This window comes from Sturnira hondurensis, unplaced genomic scaffold, assembly GCF_014824575.4.
Source record: "Sturnira hondurensis isolate 20B ecotype Veracruz unplaced genomic scaffold, ASM1482457v3 Scaffold0024152, whole genome shotgun sequence".
Taxonomy (NCBI): Eukaryota; Metazoa; Chordata; class Mammalia; order Chiroptera; family Phyllostomidae; genus Sturnira; species Sturnira hondurensis.
Genome location: NW_028096783.1, coordinates 8413698 through 8439342, shown reverse-complemented (window position 1 = coordinate 8439342; position 25645 = coordinate 8413698). Strand labels below are relative to the sequence as shown.

At 43.1% G+C, this 25645-nt stretch overlaps 1 protein-coding gene across 1 annotated transcript; it reads left to right on the top strand.

The window, feature by feature from the left end:
• Positions 1-1008: 1008 nt before the first annotated feature.
• On the top strand, positions 1009-25504 carry SIRAL1 (SIR2 antiphage like 1). Its single transcript, XM_037038258.1, is given in 8 exon segments — positions 1009-1074; positions 1076-1098; positions 4515-4767; positions 15277-15504; positions 18659-18787; positions 20115-20400; positions 24622-24678; positions 24934-25504. Coding segments are annotated over 8 exon segments (1053 nt in total). The 5' UTR covers positions 1009-1011; the 3' UTR covers positions 24948-25504.
• Positions 25505-25645: the final 141 nt, after the last annotated feature.

Genomic DNA, 25645 nt, shown 5'->3' with positions numbered 1-25645 from the left:
TACACGCATACTACCATTTCGGAGTTCATGGTCCTTAGATGTAGCAGGTTTACTAAATTTTGAGCAATTAAAACTTCCCTTTATCATTCTCATTGTAATCCATGATAACTCTTGTACTTTGGCTAGTTATCTCATCACCTGGACATAATTGGCCATTTGTCATATATTTTTGCTTGATTACCCCTTTCCCAGTTAGCACAGTATATTTTAATTTTTTTTAATCCTCCCCTGAGGACATTCTTTCACTGCTTTGAGAGAGAGGAAGGGGAGGGAGGGTGGGGAGAGAGAGAAATGTGGAGAAACAGCAGTCGGCTACCCTCTGGCATGTGCAGCCAGGGACTGAACTCAACCCCCAGGCATGTGCCCTGACCGGAAATCTATCTGGCCGCCTTTCCCTCCAAGGGATGACGTTCCAACCAACTGAGACACACTGGCCAGGGCCGTTTATCACAGTGTGTTCAGCTAGAGAAACACGTCTCACTACCTGTGAGGACACAATTGTCCGGCAACAAGGAATGTCTAACAATCAGCAAATGAGAATTCATTGATGTGTTCTTGACCCAGTGATTTTCTTTTTAAGCTTTTATGAAATGGATAGTTGGGACCTATTAGCATACTTATCTGTGGTTTTGTTCCGAGTCTTCTCCAGGCCTGTTTCATGGGAAAATAAAAAATATTTCTTACACTCCACAAAAATGATGACCAGTAATTGACATGAGCTGACACGGGTCTTCAGGTTTTTCAGGGGTGGGGGGAGCTTTCGGGAACAGAAGCAGAATGGCAGTATGGGTGGAGTACCAAGTCATCATTTCAAGGTTACTTTCTTTCAGATGAATTTAATTCTGTTAAGTTTGGGTTGCTCATGAATCAATGAATTTCTGTTAAGCAGGGTTTACCTTTAGAGCACCTTTAGGTGCTCTAAATGGCTTATTAAAACTGTTTAATGTGTATGCTATTTTGAATGGTACATCTAATTGTGGTCCATGGTGTTTAATATATTTTAGAAACTTGATGGCTTCTACAGGGAGCCAGGCCTCTGATACAGACAACATTTTTGGATCCTTCCGTGATGGCGCACCCCCCAACCAAAAAGCCCAGGTAAACGGGGAGGAGAATCCGAGGAGTGAAGTACGCTCCCAGTAATGGCGGTGCACGGAAAAGAACAGACTGGCTCTACATCACGGTAGTTTTCACTACTTAGTAGTGACCTTTGTGTAAAATTGAAGTTCTGTTTTGGATCTAATTTTTATTTTTTATCGAGACTGTAAATGTACATAGTTGTAGAAGTCAGTACTTCAAGGCTCATAATGCTTCACTCATTCCCCTTGGAGACTGTCACTTTCAACCTTTTTATACATTTCTCTGATAGTTACATCTGTATTTTTAGATGCAGTATGTGCTGCTGCATCCCAGTGTTTCGGTTTTATTAATATCTATTTCCAGTTATGGAAGATGAGAATTAGGCTTGCTTTCATAGATCTTCTCCCACATCGTCTCACACACACACACACACACACACACACTCCCCACTACCCCCCAGTATGTTTCATATTACGTTTTCTGGTTAAGTCAGTTTTTACTATTTACATTATGTGGCTGTATAAATAGATGGACCTAATAATGTGTTAGGAGTACAATTCTTGTCCATTTATGTCTCCAAGTTATTAAAGATTGTCTCTCTCTTTTTTAATTTATTTTTTTGGTTCACTTTGTTTCCTGTGTTCCTGTCAATTTATCTTCAAACTCTGTGACAAGTCAGTGTCCTAGACTCACTGACACCCCAGCAATGTACTGGTCCTACTCGTCCGTGGAGTCTTCCTCTGCACTGGGCTCTGCTCTGAACGGCTGTTCTCCAGGCCGCGCCATTGCCGACTGCCATTTCCTTTCCTACCGCCCCGAGAATTCCTTATTCATCGCTCCTGTGTCGGTCCTGTTTCCTGGCTCTCGTGTCTGTGCGTGTGTACTTCGTTTAGCTTCCTCAGTAAGGATGCATAGGAGATGAGTATTTGGAGACGTTTGAAAATGTCTTTACTATACACTTACATTTGTTGGATGATTTGGCGGAGTATAGAGTGTTGGGCAGGAAGTTGTTTTCCTTAGAGTTATGACGTTATTGCACATTCTCTTCTAACACCTAAATGTTCTGCCAAAATAGCTGCTCTATTCTGATTCCTAGTCATTCATATTATATGGCCTCTTTTTTATTAGAAGTTTACAAGAATGATTATTTTATTCCCAGTAACCTCAAACTTTCCCAATACATCGTTGTGAAATTTTGGGGTTGTGGAGAATAAAATTATCTAGATACCTGGTGTTTGCCCATCCCTTTTTGTAGCATTCTTTTCATGTTTCATAGATACTGGTTTGTTTTTTTTTTAAGTCTCTGGGAAGATGTTACTGTTTTCTTTTTAGTTTTTCTTCTCTTTCCTTTATTGTCTTTGTTTCCTCCAAGCTCCAGTCTGTCTGCTAGTTTTGTTTTGGTGAAATGCTCATGTTGGGGGCTTTGCCCAAATGGAAGGTGACCTTTATATGTCGGCTTATATTTAAAAAGCCAGATTGTGTGCGTGCCTAAGGGGCCTGGTTGCGGATGGGCTGCGCTGCGGGTATCAAGTACAGGCAGGCCCCACCTGGCAGCAGCGGGGGCCTCATCTCTCGGGCTGGCCATTTCTCCTACATGGGAAAGGGAAAGGAATCCTCCCACTTCAGACCAAATGGGGGATGGGGTATAGGTATAAGGTCCACTGCCACCATTTCTTCTGGGAGGAGGGGCCAGGGGAGAGTCTTGTATTACATATACAGACCTTTACCTGTGTGGTGTCGGCACATTGGGAATCCTTTCATTCAACTTTTCTGGAAGGCCAGCCTCCAGTCTCAGAATTCTGTCTACCTGCTTGGTGTGGCCTTGCCACAAGTTCACCTCTGTGGGCCCTGCCAGCCCCTCCACCTGCAGATACACCTGGGCAGTCCCGGGGTTCGTTAGAGGGCACCCACTCTGACCTCACAGCTTCTGAAATTGTCAATCTCTGTGGTCTGCAGTCAGTGTTGCCTGTTCTACTCTTTATGAATTGGTGTTTTCTAAAAAAAATTATTTACTACTATTTAGTGGTTTTAGTAAGAACCAGAAACGAAAAGCAACTGTTAAATCTTTTTAACTGAAAGTGCTAAATTAGGAAAACCTACACCTCAGATCTGTAGTGTATGTGGTAGAAATTCAGACAGCACAGCACAATCAAGTGAAAGGTAAACTTTTTTCTCCCTAGCCCCCAGAGTGACCACTGCTTACAGTTCTCGTGAATCCTAGAAATTTCCTGAGTGTGTATCTGTGTATGCTTCGCTGTCTTGATTCCCTTGAAAATCACTTTTCATCATTTGCTTCTAATACCTAGTATTGTCTTTCCCAATAGACCAAACTTGTCAGATTGGGGGCTCTGTTTTGTTCGCAAATGCCTCACTAGTGCCACCACAGTGTCTGGTGCCTTACACTCTTTTCGTGTTCGTTGAACGACTGAATGCAGGAGTTAGGGATAGGGGAGGTGCTGTTTTCCCATAGCTTAAAGTGTTGTTCCAAAATGCTGATCCTGTTTCTATTTTATTACTTGGACAAAAAGTCAAGAAAGATAATTTCTTGAGGGAAAAACGCCTCAGCAAAAATGAAAGTGAATCAGTACATTTCGAACAGATTTCATTACGGCCTGCAGAGTGAGGGGGCTGGAGGGCAGAACCCAGAAACCTGTGCCTGCCCCGTCTCACCTGGAAACCTCCGGGCAGAGCTTCGTCCGAGCTTACCCTGGTGGGAAAGGAATGGTTTTCACTTCACGTCATAGCCATGTAATGGTTTTTTCTTTGTTTATTTAGGTTCTGGAGGCTCCTCCTGTGTTTTTAGAATTCTTTTGGCCACTTTTTCCTTGTCTTTGGCCTGAGGACACCGAGAACAAACAGAAGGCAAACTTGTTCCTTTGTGTGACTACCATCTCCTGTCCAGCTTTAGTCACGCTCAGTTTTATCTTAATAATGTCCACAAAGCTCGGGCTTGAACTGTTTGTCGTCCGCCTTTCATCTCCTGTTTTGTTTCTCAACACCTGCCGTTTGATTTGTGTGGGGTTCTGCTCTCTCAGGAATCTACATCAAACATGTTCTTTGAAATGTAATACTGGTTTAAAATGTAACTCAGCAAAACTCAACTGAGTTGTAATGTAATCGGAACTTTTCCTGATATTAGTGGGTTTTCTTAGATTTTCTTAGATCTCCTTTCTGTGAAGGAGAACGTTGATTTAAGATTGCTTGGTAGGGTTCCTGGGGTAGGTTTGTACTGTTTCTCAGCAAGCGCCAGCAGCACATGCCGGTCTTTGTGCATCAGCCGTTCTGGGGAGGCGTCAGAAACCGGCGTCAGAAACCGGCACGGCCGTCTCCGCGATTCCCAGAGTCGCGCCCGAAAGCTGAGGTTTTAGACCGTGTCTCTGTGTGCCCCACATCCGTTGGATGTTCCCCATCCTCTCTTTTGTTAACTTTTGTAGGAAGCTGCTTCCAAGCTTAAAAAGTAAGAAGCCTCAGGAGCTCGTGCTGGTGATTGGGACAGGCATAAGTGCCGCGGTGGCACCTCAGGTTCCAGCCCTGAAGTCCTGGAAGGGCTTAATTCAGGCCTTACTGGATGCTGCCATTGATTTTGATCTTCTAGAAGATGAGGAGAGCAAAAAATTTCAGAAATGTCTCCACGAAGACAAGAATCTTGTTCATGTTGCCCACGACCTTATTCAGAAGCTGTCTCCTGTGAGTACCCTGTCATTTGAAATTTCCTAAAACCACCCGCGGGTGCTGTGATCAGGATGTTCATTTCCAGCCTGCAGATTTGCACGCATTTGCCTTTTCTGCAAAATGCATGTTGCTGGATCTTATTCATGCGTTACATTTGGCCGCATTTTAGTGCGTGGGATGTTTGTGTGATGATGATGGTGGTGGTGGTGGTGGTGGTGGTGGTGTTGATGTTGAGGCCTTTACGTGTAAAAATGAGATGACTGTTCCATTGCTGCTGTATTTTGAATGTATTTTTTCTGCACTCACTACTATAAAAGTTGTGTTCATTGGCACTTAAGCCTTTTAGGGAAGGGTGGAGATAACTCCTATTTTATGGATGAAGCGACATGAGTTTGTAATGTTCTTTTAAGAGCAGCTACTCAAATATTTATAGGAATTTTGTCTTGCTGTATCAAACTGAATTGGGTACCAATTTCCTACGGCTAAAGAGCCTCCTCGTCTCATTTTGTCTTATAAATGTCTTTAAAATAAGGATTTACTTAAATATTTGAAAATAATAGAACAGCCAAAGCATAAGTCAAGTAGACCTTAAGTATATATATATTTTAAATATATTTTTAATAAAATATATATAAAACTCTCACTCCTTAAAGAGTCAATTATCAGTATTTGTCCTTCCCCACACCCAGCCATAATGTTTTAGGAAAGAAGTGTCATTAAGAAGTAGCCTAAAAGTCATGAATGTACAAGTAATTTCTTTCTGGTTCGTGACTCATTTTGGAAATCTAGGGCCTTTTTTCACTTCTTCGTTTCATTTCCTTGTCCTTAATTAGGATAAATTGTTACTAACTTAAAACAATGTAAAGAACTAACAGGCTATAAAGAGCTCTTGGGAACTTCATCTTATACCACGTACAGAAATTAATTCAAAATGGGTTAAAGACTTAAATATAACTGATAAAACCATAACACTCTTAGGAGAAAACATAGGTTTAAAATTTCATGACCTTGGATTTGGCAGTGGTTTTTAAAACATGACACCAAAAGCATATGCAACCAAGGGGAAAAATAGATAAACTACCTTCACCAAAGTTAAAAACTGCTAGGCTCCAAGAATACTACCCAGAAAGTGAAAATACAGCCCTAGGGTGGGAGAAAATATTACCAATTTATATATCGCATAAAGGTGTAGTGTCCAGAATAGATTAAGAACTGTTATAGCTTAAGAATAAAAAGGCGAATAATTCCATTTGAAAATGGCAAAGGATTTGCGTAGACATTTCTCGATGGAAGATATACACATGGTCAGTGAGCACAGGAAAAAGGTGCTTGACATCATTAGTCATTAGAAAAATGCACACCGAAACCACATGAGATGCCATGAGGATGCTGGAATGGAGAAGTCAGCGAGTCTACGCGAAGCTGTGGAGAAACGGGACCCTGCATACACTGCTGGGAATGCGAAGTGCAGACAGCGTGGAGAGCAGCACGGCAGTTCCTCATGCAATTAAATATCGTTCCACTTCTAGATGCATACCCAGGAGAAATGAAAACATTGTTCATACATAAACTGATAAGCGAGTGTTCGTGGCATTATTACTCATAGTAGCCAAAAGGTAAGAATAACCCACATGCCCGTCACCTGTCTGGTGGATAAACAAAATGTGGCATAGTCATACAACAGAGTGTTACTGGACAGTAAAAAGGAATCAGGTACTAACAGACGCTAAAACGTGAACGAACTTTTCAAACATTATACTAAGAAGAAGCCAGTCGTAAAAGACAACCTGGTAGGTGGTTCCATTCATAGAAAAACGCCAGAACAGAGAAATCTGTTAGAGAAACCCAACAGAAAGTAGTTGCCAAGGGTTGAGCAGGGACGGAGGGCAGAAAGACAATAAAGAGGACAGGGTTTTTTTTTGAGATCATGACAATATTGTAAAATCGACTGTCATGATGGTTACACAAATCAGTGAATCTACAAATAATCATTGAACCGTACATGTTAAATAGGTGATTTGCCTGCTTTGTGAATTATATCTCAGTAAAGCTGTTCAGAGGATGAAAAAGGTACATGACCCAAATAGTAATCAATAGAAAGTGAGAATAGCTATGTTAGTGTCTGATAAAGAACGCTTAAGAGCAGGGAGCAAAGAAACGAAATTATTGTCACGTAAAAGGTATAATTCAAGAGTGTATATACAAAAAATGTAAGGGATTGAAGTATTAAAGATGAGTGGCAACCAGTTTATTAATGAAAATATTATTTTTCTGGGAAGGAAAGAGCGAGCGAGCTCATGTGGGAAAAGAGTAGTCCGGGTCCCGGAAACTGGGCGGGTGAAGAAGCCCACGTGAGACGAGGGCCCTGCAGTGTTGCTTTGCCACCCTGTTATCCTGGCTGTCGTTACCAGTAGTCCAGTCAGTGATCTCCTGGGGATAGAAAACAGGACTTTGCCAGTTTGGGGTAGACACCATTGAAAGCAGTGAGACGGTTTAAAGTCAATGTCACTAAATATATACCAGTCAGACACAGCAGACTGGGATCACTAATTATCTGTGGATGATAATTTATTATTGAAGTATAGTTGCAGAATAGTGTCTGTTTTAATAGAGGAGCGATTGTTAAATTTGGGGGGGGTCTAGACTTCAAGGTAAAAAATTAAAACAGAAAATTTAAAAATAATACTTCCTTAAAAAATAATAGTAAACCTATATGTTAACATGAATGTTTATAAAAATAATTCTGTTTTTTAAAACAACAAATTGTGAAAAGAGCAATATCGTTACATTTTTGCAAAGTCTTTAGTGCCTGGTTTAATCAGCTGGATTCTAATAATCTGCTTTATATAGTCAGTCTGTTGTGTTTGTATTCATTTGGTTTAATATATGAAAAAAAAAAAACCCAGGTCCCACAGACAGAGTTGGAGACGAAAGAAGTATAGATACTCTTTGTTGACGCTACACCAGAAGCTCAGTGAGTGGTGGCTTCCTAAACACCAGTGACAGTATGGAGGCTGCCAGTCAAGGTGGTGGCATAGGCAGACATGGCTCACCTCTTTGCACAACTGTATCAGGATGGCAGCTGAAATGTAGACCAACCATTGCTCAGAACCCACAGAAATTGAGTTGAGTGGAAGTCTGACAGCTGTGGAATTAAAGAAACCACATCTATCCAGACTGGTAGGAGGGGGAAGACACAGATGCTGATCCCACATCTGTGTGTGGTGGATAAAAATTCAGGAGGAGCGAGGAGTCCCAACCCAACACCAGGTCCCTCAGCCCAGGGTTGCTGTGCCAGGAAGATAAATCTCCACAACCTCTAGCTGCAAAAACCAGTGGGGAGGGAGTCGGTGGAAGAAACTGGTGGAGCCCAAAGCAGTTTCTCTTGAACTCATACACAGACTCGCCTATTCAGACTCACTCCCTCTGAGCTCCAGCGAGGACAACAGTGGTGGCTTAAGGGACACCAGGGGCAAGCGGGGAGACTGAGGTGTCTGGTATCAAAGCGAGCAGAGGCCATTGTCCCTTTTCTGGGCCCTCCCTCATAGAGCCCGAAGACCCGTGCCATATCTAAGATTCCATCAACCTGGCTAACACTGAGCTGCCTTAGACATTCCCAGAGACTCTGCCCTGCCCAATTAGTGGGCCCATCTAAGCTGCTTTTCATATGAATGGTTTTAGCTTATGTTTTACAACTTCCTAAATCCTCTCAAATAAACAGCAGCTGCTCTCAGTGAACCTGAGGCCTAGAACTAGCAGCCTAGATTCACAGTTTGGCTTCACCTGGAAATCTCCCAGCCCAGCCCAAGTAAGCTGCCTTCTCTGGTTACTTTATAACTCAGGCAGGGTGGCCTTGGGCAAAACACTGAGGGCTGACCTGGATTGCACCACCTGGGAAACCCCAGGGCCAGCTTACTTAGTGGACAGCTACAGACTACGAGGGAGCACCACCACCTTGCCCCTGCATACCTGATCCTCCAGGGAGAGTGGGGATTGCCAGTCAGTGGTCATAGCCAGTCCTTGCAGCTGACTGGCCTGGGTAGATCCCTCCCATTGATATGCCAACAGCAACCAAGGCTCAACTACAAGAGTAGGGTGTACTCAGCCCACATGAAGAGTGCACCTTGAGTACCCAGCTTGGGTGAGTGATAGGGGAGGCTGTGCCACTGGACCATACAGGACACCTTCTGCATTAGGCTGCTCTACCAAGACATGGAGTCAAAGCAGCTCTACCTAATACACAGAAGCAAACTCGAGGAGGCTGCCAAAATGAGGAGACAAAGAAGCATGTCTCAAATGGAAACGGATCAAAACTCCAGAAAAAGAGCTAAATGAAGTGGAGCTAAACAATCCATCAAATGCAGAGTTCAAAACACTAGTTATAAGGATGTTCAAAGAACTTAGGACCTTGAACAGCAACATAAAAAAGATCCAGCCGGAAACAAAGGATACACTAACTGAAATAAAGAACATTTTACAGGGAAACAACAGAAGAGTGGATGAAGCCGAGAATCAAGTCAATGATTTGGAATATGAGGAAGCAAAAAATAACCATATGAGACAGTGAGAAGAAAAAGAATTCAAAAAAATGAGCATAGTATAAACAGCTTCTGGGGCAACTTCAAGAAGTCCAACGTTCACATTATAGGGGTGCCAGAGGGAGAGGAGAAAGAGCAAGAAATTGTAAATATATTTGAAAAAAATAATGAAAGACATCTCTAATTTGGTGACAGAAATAGACATGCAAGTCCAGGAAGCACAGAGTCCAAAACAAGATAGATGCAAAGAGGCCCACTCCAAGGCACATCATAATTAAAATGCCAAAGGTTAAAGGTAATGAGATCGGAGAGTGGATGTGGGAGAATGGGTGAGAGGTGAGGGGATTAAGAAGTACAAATAGGTTCGATTCCCAGTCAGGGCACATGCCTGGGTTGCAGGCCAGGTCCCCAGTAGGGGACACGTGAGAGGCAACCACACATTGATATTTCTGTCCCACTCTTTCTCCTTCCCTTCCCCTCTCTCTAAAAATAAGTAAATAAAATATTTTTTGTAAAAAAGAAGTACAAATAGGTAGTTACAGAACAGCATAGGGATGTCAGCTACAGCATAGGAAATGGAGTAGCCAAAGAACTTATACATATGACCTATGGACATGAACGAGGGTGCGGGGATTGCCTGAGAGAGTAGGGGGTGCTAGGTGCCGGGGGGGCCAAGGTGGGGAAATCAGGACAACTGGAATAGCATAATCAGTAAAATAGAAAAAAAATTTGAACATTAATAGCAATATGGAATCTGAATCAAATCCTCTCCATATTAATGGTCATCTGAATTTGAACTTTATTCCATTGCATTAAGTAAAATCCATTGATCTGTTTTGCACATAGGATGAATCTCTTACCTGTATGCAATTTTGTAATTTCATTTGTTGGTCATTTGGAAAACACTAGTTCACTGAGTCACACATAGCTCCCAATTAAAAAACTCCTGCATTATCACCACCAGTCTCATCACAGAGATACTTGGAAGGTGTCAAGCTCACGGTGGCAGATAAGAGTTTTCTAATGCACTGATTCGTGCTTGAAAGCCCAGATTTCTTCTTTGGGGACAGTGGTGGCAATCAGTACTAGTGTGCCTCAAGATGACAGGTTCCCCTCGTTCGTTTTTGGGAACAAAGCCTGAGAATACCCAAATCCGAATAACCGTAGTTTGTCAGTCACTCAAGTAAAAATGCTGTTTGATTTAAAAAAAAAAAAGGCGACTGGTTCACTCAACAGCTCAAACAACCACACAGGTGTGTGCCTGGAGAGAGCCGTCATACTCCAGTGTCCGGAAGTGCTTTGTGCATCCTCCCTGTTGCCTCACGTGGAATATTAAAAGGACAGGTACTCGAAAGTCAAGATTTAATGCAGTTCATTTGTACCGCTTCGTTAAGGACATTCTTAAGTGAGACTAGCATTTTTTTCACACTGGAAGTCTTTAGTAATGAAAGACACAACGATCACTTGAGTTTACCTAGCCAAACAGCACGTGCTGGGAAGTGGATGTTGTCAAATGCTCTGAGAACAGCAGTTTTGCAGCTTATTTTACACATTAGAATCGAAGGAAAAGATCAGATATAAGGGGTTACATGAAATCCACTGGTGAAAGATTAGGGAGGTGGTAGAAAGCAAAGCAGGGGGAATTGGGGGGTTTGGATAAAGAGTAAAACAGATATAGACGTACTTATTTCACATTGGTGGGTATGGGATAGTTAATAATTAACATAGGACATCGAGATGGTGTGGGGGAGGGGGAAGCAAGATAACAGTGAGGGGTTCTAGGGTCTCCTGCTCTAGCAGGAAGTTGTGCCTGAGGGGTCTGGAAAAGAAGCATTACTCTGACCTTCCAGAGGTCTGTTATCTTTGGTGGGGAAAGAGAATGGACAGACTTAGTTAAGGTAAACAGTGACCTTTGTCATGGCAACTACAGGCATGACTACCCGCTGTGACTCTCTCAGTTAGGAATTTTGATGGTCAGCCCATCCTGTGTGGTTACTTGCAGCCTCTGAGTTTGTAAGCCTGCCATGCTGACCTCCCCTGAGCTGGTCAGGTTTAGGGGGTGGCCCCTTTTTGTCCACAAAACAGATCAACAAACAAGTGTTGGAGAGGATGTAGAGAAAAGGGAACCCTAGTGCACTGTTGGTGGGAATGCAGACTGATGCAGCCACTGTGGAAAACAGTATGGAATTTCCTGAGAAAACTAAAAATGGCCCTGGCTGGTGTAGCTCAGTGGATTGAGTGCGGGTCTGCGAACCAGAGGATCGCGGATCGATTCCCAGTCAGGGCACATGCCTGGGTTGGAGTCCAGTTCCCTGCAGGCCAACTCCCAGCAGGGGACGCACAAGAGGCAACCATACATTGATGTTTCTCTCCCTCTCTCCTTCCCCTCTAAAGATAAATAAATAAATAAAATCTTAAAAAAAAAAAGAAAGAAAACTAAAAATGGAACTTTTGACCCAGCAATTCCACTGCTGGGATTATACCCTAGGAATCCTGAAACACCAATCCAAAGAACCTGTGCACCCCAGTGTTCATAGCAGCACAGTTTACAGTAGCCAAATGCTGGAAGCAACCTAAGTGCCCATCAGTAAATGAGTGGATCAAAAAACTATGGTACATTTACACAATGGAACTGAATTGTGCGCAGCAGAGAGAAAGAAGGCGCTCCTACCCTTTGCAACAGCATGGAAGGAACTGGAGAGCATTATGCTAAGTGAAATAAGCCAGGCGGTTAAGGACAAATACTATATGATCTCACCTTTAACTGAAACATAATCAACAAAAGAAAAGAGCAAACAAAATATAACCAGAGACATACAGAAATTAAGAACAGTCTAACAATAGCGGGGGGGGGGGGGACAGTAGAGAAGGGTTTTCGGGAACATCTATAAAGGACCCGTGGACAAAACCAAGGGGGAGGGTGGAAGCAAGGGAGGGAGGTTTGTTTGGCTGGGGTGGAGGGGGGAAAATGCAGACAACTGTAGAACAACTGTGAAGTAATTAAAAAATTAATAGTATTGCTTTTTTTAAGGTATGATAGTGGTGTTGCAGTGATGTTTTGTTTTATCCATAAAAAGGAGTCATTATCTTTTACGGAACCTGCTAAAATATCTGAATGAAATGATGCCCAGCAATTGCTTCAGAACATGCAGTGAAGTGGGGAAGGAGTGAGGTGGGCACGTTTCGGTTACAGAACACTGGCTGTGGTGTGGTTATTGTTCAGAGTGGGTGATGGGTACATGGATTTTTCTAATACTCTTTTTACTTTTGTGTCCTTTTTAGTTTGAAAATGTCCATATTGGAAAAAAAAACCAGTAATGTGGAAGGTTAGCGGGTTGTCAGTAGGTTCTCCCTACTGAGCCAGTTTCTCCCAGTAGGGAAATGACCTTGCCCTCAGTGCAGAGAGCATTCAGAATCGGGAAAAAGATGCCATTTAAGGAGACCCTGGGCAAAACATTTCCGAATCTCCCAGCACCTATAAAACGGGGGTTTTGTAAAGAATGAGATAACGAATACGAAGTGACTGGCACATAGTAAATGCACTGTATATGTTAGTAGCCTCAGTGAAGGAGTCAGGCTTATGTTTGTTTTACTCTATCTGGGATCAGAAAGATGGGAGTCACAGGGTAGAAGGAAGTGAAATAGCGTTGGGTTCAGTTAGATGTTTCCAGTGAATGAGAAAATGTCCATGAAAGTTGAGTAGGAGTTTGGCATTTCCTTTTGGCCACGAAACTTCCTTTTGTTTTCATTCCTTTGTCCTGATTCAGAGAGGCCACTGGTGGGAAATTAAGTTCAGAGTCACCTGCTTCAAGAGAGAACAATGTTCATTTTTGGGTCCGAGGAAATCCAGTGCAGCTACAGAAAGACCTCTGTTCTTCCTCTCTGTGTTGATATGCAAAATGTAATAACTTAGAGAAATAGGGCTGAAAGATAGCTGGCTAAAATAAGTGACTCATGACATCTATTTCCAGGCTTTAACCTTTTGTATTTCTTTTCTTAGAAGCAAGAAAATACATTCCACACTTGTGATTAGCTGATCATATACCCGTTTTTATCTGTGTGCATAATTAGACTGGTGCTTGACTATAGTGTTATGTGTGTGCACGAATTGGAGTCCAAAGTAAGTTGTAAAGACAGGAAAGTGCTTCCAATAATCATATTCTGTACTTAGTTTTGCTTTTTTGGATAGGTGCTTTTCCAGAATTCTGTACATTCCGTTCATACACATTACAGAAGCCAAAACAGTGTGAGGAGGTGTCTGCACATCGCTCCCACCTGTGTCTTTGCCTGCCTCCCTCTCTGCCCAAGCTCACCCCCCAGTAGGGCCCCGTCTCTAGCCTTTTGACTGGCCTCCTAGTGTTCCTAGTTGCAGAAAGAAGCAAATAGGACTACATTTATTCCTATCTCACTGCCTTCGTCCGGTGTCAACAGTAGCATTTTAGGCACACTGCCCTGCACCTTTGCTTGACCCAGCAGCGCGTCCTGGAGGTCTTGCTGTTCCAGTCTCCCGTACGTGCGCACTGGGCTTGACTCCGGTCTTGTCCTGTGGCAGATAACAGAGTGGCGATAACCTTAGATATGTCATTTCATATGTTTGCAAATTACATCTGTGGGATATATGCCTAGAAATGAAGTTTTAAGATTATAAGGTAAATGAATTACAATTTTGATAGACCTTAAAGAGGCACACTATATATTTCATAACAAATAGAAAAGTGCCTGGCATTCAGGAGTGGTTGACTCTTGTATGTAGTGAAATGCAATAACTGAGGTTTAAATTCTTCACCGTTTGTTTCTGATCAGATTTCTCTTTTTATTGTATACCCAGGTGTTTTTGTCTGTGCATGTAATGACTAGCTGGTGCTTGAATAAGTGTTATATAACTGTGTGCGTGAATCAGTGTCCTAAATGAAGTGATAAAACACAAGGAAGGCCTTCAAATAATTGTATTTACTTAATTTTAAACTTGTTAGAGTCCTCTGTTGCTTGTCCGTGGGCTGCTGCAACATGTGATGGAATTATTTGTGCTCTTATGTAATGACAGTGGACAAAAGTGAAAATATATCCTTAGACGTGTAAACTATGGGCCGTACTACATTTAGCGCTGGAAGGGAATCTTCGAGCCCCTGATAGCAGGGTACTGTGAGGAGCCTGTCTGGTAGTAGGTGTCACATGGGCCAGGGACTGACCTCTGAATGTGTCCCCACCAGGGAGAGGCACTGTTCGCCTGTGCTCTCATTTTTCCACTGTGGAAATATTTACCATTTATTTGATTGGCATAAATAATTGATGATTTTATAATACACTTTGAAAAAGGAGGAAAAGTGTTTGGCGGAGTGAAGTGTGTCTCATGAATCTGTTTCTATGGTTCCATGGAAACAGGTCTTTATCTTGAGCATTGTGCTATTGGAAAGATTACAAAGAGAACCAGGAAGGGGTGGGGGGGGGGAACCCTGTCCAGCTACAGTCTAGGCAGAGCGCAGTGACTTAGAATTTGAATGGGAAACCTTGAGGCCTTGAAGACTAACTTTTGCTCTGACATCACCCAGTGGGATGATACTGCAAGACTAGGATAGGGATCAGGTCTGGGTTACAGTTACTTTCCCTTTCAGATTCCTTTTGGCCCAGGAGCCTCTTTATCTCACGGCAAACCAGGGGGCAGTTGGTGCTGTGCGCCCTCCCCAGCACTGCCTCAGTCCTGGCACCTCCCTTGGCCGTGCCCGTTTTCTGCATTCTGCACAAGTGCCCGTTTGCAGAGCTGGAGCCTGTTGGCAGGTGATGTGATAGCGCTAGTGCTTCTCGGCATTGTGCTAATAAGCACTGGTGTGTTGTCCTCTTATTTTCCTTATAACCTGTGAGGTAGGCAATATATTAGCCCTTATTTTAGGTACAAAGTATCTTTCAAAAAATTGCTATTACTGTTACTAAGGCAAATGATGTACCAAAACACCTCACATTAATTTTTCTCTTTCAAATCCCTCCCCAGCGTACTAGTAATGTTCGATCCACGTTTTTTAAGGACTGTTTATATGAAGTATTTGATAACTTGGAGTCAAAGATTGAAGACTCTGGAAAACAGCTGCTTCAGTCAGTTCTCCACTTGATGGAAAATGGAGCCCTGGTACTGACTACGAATTTTGACAATCTCCTGGAGCTATACGCAGCCGATCAGGGGAAACAGCTGGAATCCCTTGACCTTACTGACGAAAAAAAGGTAAAAAGTAGAGCATTAGTCTGCTTCGGGCTAGTGGAGAAAACCTGCTTTCTTGTTAGTACATTGTGTAGCGCTGGTATTTATGGAGAAAGAGAAAGGAAGCTCTCCCTGGTTGGAGGTTCCTTTTTTGTTGTTTGTTTGTTTTTAGGTGAAATCAACATACAGTTCAGATCATAAAAGGGTTCAGTTCTCTGAGTTTTGACAATGTCACTCAATTTTAAAGCAGGAAGCAGGAAGTCATTAGAACTCTAAGATCTCTTTAATACCTGATATTATCAGGCATGTATAATGTTGACTTAGAATTTCCTCTTAGAATTTGTTCTTTATGCCAGTTCCATCTGGAAATGAATGAAAACTACTACTTTATGACTCTGGAAGACCAGCTTTTAGGTCAAATGAATGCCAGGTTGAAGTTAATGTTCAGTGGACAACTCAGAGGACTTTTTACATTGTAGCCCAAACTAGACCTAAGTTCTCTATCATATTGTAGGATTATAGATGTTGATCTATGTTCACTAACGAGAAGAGGTTTTATTAGAATGAGTTTGTAATTTGAAATCTAGTACCAGAAGATTCTGTAGCTACACTGACATGTTTTTAATTGGTGAAATACAGTGAAGCCATAAAAGGGAAAATATTTTTATTGCCACAAAAAGATATCAGAGCATAATGAGTGAAGAAGAAAGAAAACAAAACAGGTTATAAACCTCCGCCAGGTCTCATTTGTCCTGCTCTGTAGTTTTGGTAATTTTCCTTCTACGATTGGTTTTCCCTGGAGCCTGCCCCTGTCCAACCTAGAACCCGGCTGAACAGAGTGTGACTAGACCAGCTGTTCACCCACTGGCTTCCACCGGTGCACAGTGCTGCCTCTGCCAGAGGAGGCGCTGTGCTGCCACTTGTGTAATGTTGCAGACTAAAGCCCGGTTTGGTAAGGAAATCACAGAGAAGTGGTGCCCTGAAGACTGATGTTTCTCTGCCTGGGATGCTTTCTATCTGCTCTTTTCATGCTTGGATGGCCGCTTCCTTCATCACCTGTTAAATCTCAAACAGCACCTCCTCTGAGTGGTCTTCTCTGACCCGCCTGTGTAAAAAGGGGCACACGCAGCTGTTCTGTCCATTTGCTTCCTAGCCCTTACTGTAACTTTCTTTTTTAAATTTCACTGTTCAGTTTAAGTTTACATTCAGTACTCGTTTGTATTAGTTTCAGGTATACAGCATCGTGGTTAGACAGTCATGTACTTTACCAAGTGATCTCCCTGGTATTTCCAGTACACACTTGGCACCATACATGGTCATTACATTATTATCGACTGTATTTTCTATGCTGTACTTTACCTCCCCTATACTTTTTATTTTTCTTATTTTAAGATTTTATTTATTTATTTTTAGAGATAGGGGAAGAGAATGAGAAAGAGAGAGAGAGAAACATCAATGTGTGGTTGCCTCATACGTGCCCCCTACTAGGGACCTGGCCTATAACCCAGGCATGTGCCCCACCTGGGAATCAAACCAGCGACCCTTTGGTTTGCAGGCCAGCACTCAGTCCACTGAGCCACCCCAGCCAGGGCTCACTGTTTACCTTGGTTTGTTTGTTTTCTAGCTGTTTACCCTTCTAGAATAGCAACTCCATCTGGGCAGATACCAAGCCAGCCTTCCTTACACCCATGTCTAAGATACAGTATGCCTGGCACTTAGTAGGTGCTCAGGAAATATTTTTGATGTAATGATTGAATAGGCCCTGGCCAGGTAACTCAGTTAGTTAGAACGTAGTCTCAATACACCCAGGTTGCAAGTTCAGTTCCTGTCAGGGCACAAACCTAGGCTGTGGGTTCAGTCCCTGCTCAGGGCACGTTTGGGAGGCAGCCAGTTGGTGTTTCTCACATTAATGTTTCTCTCCCTCCCTCCCTTCCTCTTTCTCTAAAATTAATAGATAAAAATTTTTTAAGTAAGTGATTGAATGAAAATCAGAAATTAATAGCTAGAAACAGTGTCTATACTGTTTCTGAAATAACCTCTAAAGAAGCCTGACCAGCATTAGGAGCATCAGGCCTTTTCAAAGCTAAGGACATCTGTCAGACATGACATTTTCCTTCTTATTTTCATCCTGGAGCCTCACGATTTACTTTGTCTTTTTAGTCCACATTAGGGGCAATGCCGAACTCTTCATTGTTAAAGCCATTGCCTTGTAGTCAGGATGGGGCCTAATAATACTCAAATTTCAAATTCCTGTGCCTCTTGACTGTTTTTCCTAATTCATAGCTTATTACCCAGTATGTTATAAGAATAAATGTACTGTTTTGAGTCACTGGGGAAACGGAACTGTGGAAGCAAGGTGGCTGTTGTCACCATTGTCATCAGAATGATCGATCTGCATTGGGTAGCCTTTTAGGTAACTCAGAGGTGACCGAAGTGATGCTTTTTCTGCTCATCAGTTGCTGCACAAGAAACCACCCCAAAACTTCGTGGCTTAACACACCATTTTATTTGCAGTGACAACGTGAATTAGTGATTGCAGCTGGGCTCAGTAGGCAGTTCTTTTGCCGGTTGTACAGTTGCTCCCAGGGCCGCGACCACCTGGTGGCCACTCTGGCTGGCTGGGTGGTGCAAGACGGCCTTGCTTCTGCATCTGTCGGTGCGGCCCATCAGCTGGGCCCTGCAGCTCCAGCAGGCTAGCCCAGGCTTCGACACCTGGCAGCTGGGTTCCAAATCAGCGAAAGAAAAGTAAGACTCGGGCCAACATTTTAGAGCTTCTGCTCGTGTCGTGTTGGTTGATGCCCAAGCTAAAGTTAGCCATGTGGCCCAGTAAGTGTGAAAAGGTACTGTACAAAAAACTTGATATCTTGAGGATGGTTTCTGAAACAGTCATCTGTATCTCATGGGTGTCACCAGGAGAAAGAGCCCCTGTGTTTCTGCGGTGGTAACAGATACATTCTTTTTACTGTTACTTTCTAAGCGAAATCACCACACTTGCTGCCATCAGTCCTAGCAGTCTTGCCTGAAATGGGAGCTGAAGCCACATCAGGTTTTGCATCCTTGCTCTGTGATACATCATGAACCTGGGGAGTGACGTCAGAAGCCTCGTCCTCTTGCCCGTCGGGACCCTGAAGCCACTGTTCAGCCCGCCTCCTGGTTGAGCTGTATTTTTGTTGTGCAGGTCCTGGAGTGGGCGCAGGAGAAGCGAAAGCTGAGCGTGTTACACATCCATGGGGTCTACACCAACCCCAGTGGCATCGTCCTTCACCCTGCCGGGTATCAGAACGTGCTCAGGAACGCTGAGGTCATGGTGAGTGGCGCCGATCGTGCCGGTCTTGGGAGGGTGTTCCTGGGAAACCTCTGGGTGTTCCATTGGTCTTTGAGGGGGTGACATTTTCTTTCCATTCATTCAAAGTTGGAAGGTCGAACATCCTTTCCTGTCTTCCTCAGCGTGTGGGTGTACATGACATCTTGGGAATGTACTCTTCAGGTATCGAGCTGTGGGGTTTTCCTTTGTTCTTGGTTGACAGTCAGCTGGTGGCACTTGGTCATTGTCATCATCTTCACAAATGTAGAATACATTGTTACTCCTATGTATTGTTTGGTTTATCATAGTATTAACAACCCTCTCTATGCCAATAATAATTTATGTAGCTTTTTTTTACTTTTTATCGCTACTAGTAGAACATAAATTCTAAAGTAATTTTGTGTGAATGATGATGGGTTTGTACTGAATTACCACACTTATTCAAACTTACTGCTCAGTGGGAAAAAACACACTTATTCAAACTTACCCTTCAGTGATAAAAAGGAGGTTTTCTTCTTTGTGAAAAAAGATCTTTGTTGATCTTTAGAGATGGAAGTTTTAGATTTGCTCACACCTAATATCTTTAAACCAAAAACACTCCTATGCCAGTGATACGTGGGAGTAATTCATTGGCCCCCCAACTCTGAAACCAGTATATACCAGCAATTTCAAGACTGGTCACTTAGGGTGATTGCATCTACATGGTGTGGCAAAAAGACCATAAGAGAAAGCATAAGAGCTTTTTTTCCCCACATATTGTTTCCTTGACATCTGTTAGAACTGCATTCATCACTGACACCGAGTGATCCCTTAAGCAGAATAATTTCTAATGTATTTATATATGTGTGTACAGATGTGTACACATACACAGATTCATATTGATCTTCTCAGTATCAGATTTCCTCAGAGAACACCTGGAGATGTAGTTATCTTTACTCGTGGTACATGGTTCAGTTTCTAAGGTGAATGTGGCCCAGAAAATGGAAAGAGTAAGATGTATTGAAGACCCACTTGGTTGCCTTATGGCCTCTGGGCACATTGATCTACAAAGTCAACTGCAAGTCAGTAGATCATTGCTAACCTGGAGAAACCCCGAATAGAGAGCCTGCAGGAGAATGCCAGGTAAAGATAAATTATAGACCAGTCATCAAGGTACCATAATAAACAAGAAGAAGATCAGATCTGGGGACTTTTTTCTTAAGTCTTGGTTTAATGGGGACCGCAGTCTGATACAGGTAGCAGTTTTGATGGCCCGGTTGACTTCTGTATTTCAGACAGGCCTGTGTGTGTCTTCATGGTGTTGTTAATACGTTATTTCTTTCCCTGCAAGAGAGAGATTCAGAAACTCTATGAGAACAAGTCATTTCTCTTCCTGGGCTGTGGCCAGACCGTAGATGACACCACTTTCCAAGCCCTGTTTTTGGAGGCCGTCAAGCATAAATCTGACTTGGAACATTTCATGCTGGTTCGGAAAGGAGATGTAGATGAGTTCAAGAAGCTCCGAGAAAACATGCTGGACAAAGGGATTAAGGTTATCTCCTACGGCAATGAGTATGCCGATCTTCCAGAATATTTCAAGCAGCTCACCTTCGAGATCTCCACGAGGGGCAGATCAGGTGAGAGGCACCCTGGGGCCAGAGGGGTCTGAGAGCAGCGGCTCTGTGGCCTTGTGGAAGTGTTCTGGGGAGATCAGTACCAGATGAGGAATATCATCCTAACCCAAGTGTGAAGCGAGGTCGTGTTTGGTCTGCAGGCTAGGCTTCCAGTGGCATTCGGATAAGAGGAACATGGACCAAGGCAAATCCAGTCTAGAAGTGTGAGGAATGAAAAAATTCGGCCTTGTTAGTTATCAATGAGATGCAGTTAGAATTTAGATTTTAAAATAGGAAAGAATGATGATTCAATTTTGGCTGTGAGAAATGAAACATATTCATGTTGGAGTATGTTCAAAATGTTAAAACCCAGAAATTTCACCTGATACAATTAACATTAGGAGAAGTTTCTCCCAAATCGATGATTGGACAGTTGCACAATGTAGAGGTGTGGGAATGTTAGCATGTTGTGTGTAATGGAAAATATTGGACACAATCTAAAATGTTTCTTTCAGGGACACTTAATAGGGAACTCTGTAAATACTCCCACAGTTAGGCCCTGGCTGGTGTAGCTCAGTGGACTGAGCGTGGGCCTGCAAACCATGCGATTGCAGTTTGATTCCCAGTCAGGGCACATGCCTGGGTTGCAGGCCAGTTCCCAGCAGGGGACTCATGAGAGGCAACCATACATTGATATTTCTCTCCCTCTCTCCTTCCCTTCCCCTCTAAAGATAAATAAATAAATAATCTTTAAAAAAATAAAATTAAATTAAAAAATTACTCCCACAGTTATTTGATAAAATACAAGGAAGCTATAAAAGGGAAAATGTTTTTATTGTCCAAAAAGATGTCAGAGACATATTGTAAGTGAAGTGGGGGAAAAGCAGATTGGAAAACATCATGGCCAGCCAGTCCCATTCATACAGAATTATAGTCCTGGCTGGTGTAGCTCAGTGGATTGAGCACGGGCCTGTGAACCAAAGGATCGTGGTTCGATTCCCAGTCAGGGCACATGCCTGGGTTGCAGGCCAGTTCCCCGCAGAGGACGCAGGAGAGGCAACCATACGTTGATATTTCTCTCCCTCTCTCCTTCCCCTCTAAAGGTAAATAAATAAATAATAATAATAGTAGTAATTAAAAATTAAAAAAATTATACACTGTGTGTGAGAGAAAGAGAAATGTCTGCAGTGATGGTTACTAAACTAACTGTGGTCATCTATGCTGTAGGACTTAAAGGTTTTTAAAAAATATTTTGTTTCTATGTTAGCATTTTCTATTGTACAATGATTATGCATTCACTATAAAAATGGGAAAACACACTTTAAAATGCTCTTTGGAAACTGTTACGATGGGGTTAAAATCAGGGTGGGGGCCACTCACTGGACGCATTGCTGCTGGGTTCTAACAAGAAAGCCAAATGGGGAGGAAAGGTTCACTTGATTAATGGCTCCAGGCAAGTCCCCAGTAACCCTACAAAATACAGAACTTCATGGTATCAACAAAGTTGGATAGTGTTTTTTAAAACCTTACTTTGAATAAAGCCAGGCCCCAGGATATGACCCTCTGAACACCCAGTTCACAGCAAACTTTGCTGTTGTACATAAACTGTGTTCTTGAAAAGTTTTATATTAATGTGGATTTTCATCGTCAATCTGAATGCATTCTAGAGGGCCTTGTAAGGTACAAGTAACTTAATAGAGAACTCTTCCTAAATCTCATAATCACTCCCAGCTTTTTTTTTCTTAATCCAGTTGTTTTCAGTGGAACTGTGGAATGAGAAATTCCACAAACTCTTATTGCCGTAACTGAACACGGAAGCCCATGTCTGCCCTTTCTCCAGAAGATAAACCTTTTGGTTTCTCTTTTGTGAGCACAGTTTGCGGCTCCTTCTGAGGGTGCTTTCTGCTGTCCTGCAATGTTTGATTCTTCTGTTCTTTTACTGACACTTAGGACTTTCGGTGGGTTTTCCTACTGAACACACCCTGTTTTCATTGAACAGCGAGTACACACCCACACTTGGCCTATTTCTTTTGGTCCCCATACTGATATCTTCTACCCAGGGAAGATGCTACAGTTGGAAAAAAAGTTCCTCTGGACAGCTGTTCTGTTACACTCACACTTTTCTTGACAAGCTCATCCAAAGTGGTACAGATGCTTTTTTTTTTTTTAAGCTGTGTAGGCTCCTTACTAGAGTGGCTTTCCTGAGCTAGCACTGACTGGGCATTGGGAATTTTTAAAAATCAAGGATTCTCGGTATGGCCAGGGGCGTTATTAGGATGGTCAGCTGAGTTACTGTGTGATTTGGAATCTAGCAGAGCAGTTTGGAGTTAAAAACATTGTTTCCTTTTGAGACCAGTCATTGTTATCTGCTCAGGTACGTTTGGAATGTCTGTCGGAATGTCTGTAGATGCGTACTGGTAGGAGTTCCGATGCTACTTTGACGCCAAGCACTTGCTGTGTGCCTGGCGTCCTGCTGGACAGTCATGTGTGCATAGTGAAAATTACTTGGGTTCAGAAGAGTGTAAGATCTCATACATTTATTTCGGAAAAATCGAGTAAGGAAGAAAAGAAAAATCATTCTTGTATAATTCGTTACTATCATACAAGCAGCTGGTATGTTTCAAATGAACAGTTTTTCCTATGCATTTTCTCATTGGCGTAAACAAAGTAGTACACTTACAGTGTGGGTACTTTTTTTATTCAGTGGAGCATCATAGTTTCCTACAAGGCTGCAGGTTTTGTTGCTGGTTCAAGGTTCCTGTGCCCTGTGCTTCAAAGGCCAATAATCAGAAATGTCCAAGTTTGGAGTAAGGAAAGGGCTATTGATTGAGAAGGTGGGCGTGAGAGAGCTTATGGCTTTGGCAAATCCATTTTAAGAGAGCTTAGAATTCAGGCATCTTTTATGTCCAGAGAAAGGAGAAAGGGGCGAGGCAAGAGGTGGGCGAGGAGCCTAGACAACTAGGCACCAGAGGGATTCAAGGAGAAGCACGAGATCTCCAGATCTCTTTGTTCCTGGTCGGTCTGTTGCATACCACCTCCCCCCTTGTCATCCGAGTCCGGTCTTGAGGCTCCTGTAAAGCCTTGGTAAACAGTCATTATTTGGTACATATTTCCCTACCTCTTTGGGAAAGGTGCCTTCTGACAAGGGGCTGTTCTTGCAAAAGCTCAAGCCTCGTGCGTAACTCCTCCAGTTACTTGGCAGATCTAAAGCTGGAGCTGTTACGCTGAAGGCCGTGGAGAAATGCAGGTTAGAATGAAAATAGTCAGGAAAGTGAGCATTTCACTGTGACGTTTTCATTACCACTGTTTTTAATGACTGTCACAGTCTAGTGTGGTGGTTAGTTTACCTGATTACTTACTAGTGAATTTTAAATTTTTTTTCTGGGTTTTTTAATTGTAAGATTTGGTACAGTGAATGTTATTTTTATCTGTACAGTTTTTCCTTTGCCAGTAATTTCCTTAGGATAAGTTCTCAGTGTAATGACTAGGTCAGAAGGTATGAACATTTAAAGGGCTGATAAATATTGCTAACATGCTTTCTAAGAGGGAGATCGCAATTTGGTATGTTTGTGTGCTTTTATTTGTGCTGTTGGGCCACATTCTTCCCTTCCGTGTGTTCAGTTCTGTACTTTTCCCCACACCACGTCCCCATGCTGGCCAACAGAATTTCCTGCAGTGACAGAAATATCCTGTCATTTTTGCTGTGTAGTACCAAAACCATGTCACATGTGGCCGTTGACTGTTTGAAATGGGATGAGTGTGACAGAGGAACAGACTTTTCATCTTAATGTACAAGTCAGCCCCACCAGGCTGGTGGCCTGGTGCTAGCACAGATCTGCCCCGCCTCCTGTTGTGGGAGCAGCTGCCGCCCCACTCTCCTGGTTGCATTTGCTCACTTGCATGCTGCTCCCCTCCCCTGGTCAGACTGAATTTCCCCCCTAAACTCGGCCTCTTAGACTAAGTTGGGACGGCAGGCACACTTGGCCCCTGGAAGTGTTTTGTGTACAGGCAGCGTCAGTGCACTTGGACCTCACTGTTCCTGTTATTGAATACGGGCACTGGAAGTCTGAGGAGTTTGTTCTCCCCACCTGTCCTCTCCTCTGCAGCGTGCTCATTACTAAACAAGGCCATCCTTCTTAGTTAGAACATGTGCTTTCATCTCCCTTTGGTTGGTTGGTTTTCTTTCCACTGTAGTTTTGGCTTTTTAGTCTAATAGCTGATACTGATGTTCATTCTGTTTAGCAGGGACGGTGAGAGAAGGTCAGCTAAATGGTTCCTCCGCCGCACGCAGTGAAGTAAAAGGTATACGATTTCCCGTTCTACTCTTTGCCAATTTGTGAGCAGAAAAATGTGGTCCTCGGACTGAGTTTACAGACTTGGAGAAAGACAACTGACTTAACCTCTCACTGCCTGGAGAGGATTGTTTTTTTTATCAAGTCTGTTACAAGATTCCTGTAATCCCTTATGTCTTTTGTCTTCTGAAGCTGGTGACCTTTGAATGTGTAAACCTGTTTTGTGGAACTTCCTTTTTATTCTCAAGCTTTTCTCTCCCCACAGACCATAGCACGTGAGAAAGCCACAGAAGTCACCGCCATTAGACCAAGCTTGGAGGCCCCGTCACGAACAGTGTTTTAACAGTAAACTTACAAGAACCCAATACAGCTCCTAGAAGAACCAAACCCCAGGAATTGAAAGCTGGGGCTTCGGACAGTAAGGGCAGAGGGACATCCCAGCAGCCCTTCCTGCAGCTGGCTCTCGGGTTTTTTTCTTCTTTTCCCAGTTCTTGGCCTCATGTGGCCTGTTCCAGTTTGAGAATACCCGAGTGTCAGTGGGACCCAGATGCAGCTCCCCTCCCGACCCCCAGGCCGGCACACTGCTCGTGTCTGTGCAGCAGATGGGTGCGATGCCCACCGAGCAGGCTGCCGCTCGGCATGAAGGACTTGGGATGGAGCCGCCACGGAGCTCGCCATGGCCCTCGTGGCAGTTTTGTACTCTACTTGGTTTTTCAGTGAAGCTTAATCACTGTTTTTTTAAAACAAGACTTGAAGCTCGTTTCTAGACCTTTCACAGTGTACAGTATTTTACTTACCTGAGCTGTATTAAAAGTGTGTTCATTTACTTCCCAGGACCCTGGTTCTATTTTTAGTCACTTTAGCAAACTGATGAGCCTGGTTTTTGTTAACTCCATTTAAATTTTAAGAGGCATGTTCCTCTGCCTGGGGGAGGGGTGCTCTCGTTCTCAGGGTGGCCAGTTTACCGGAGTCCACAG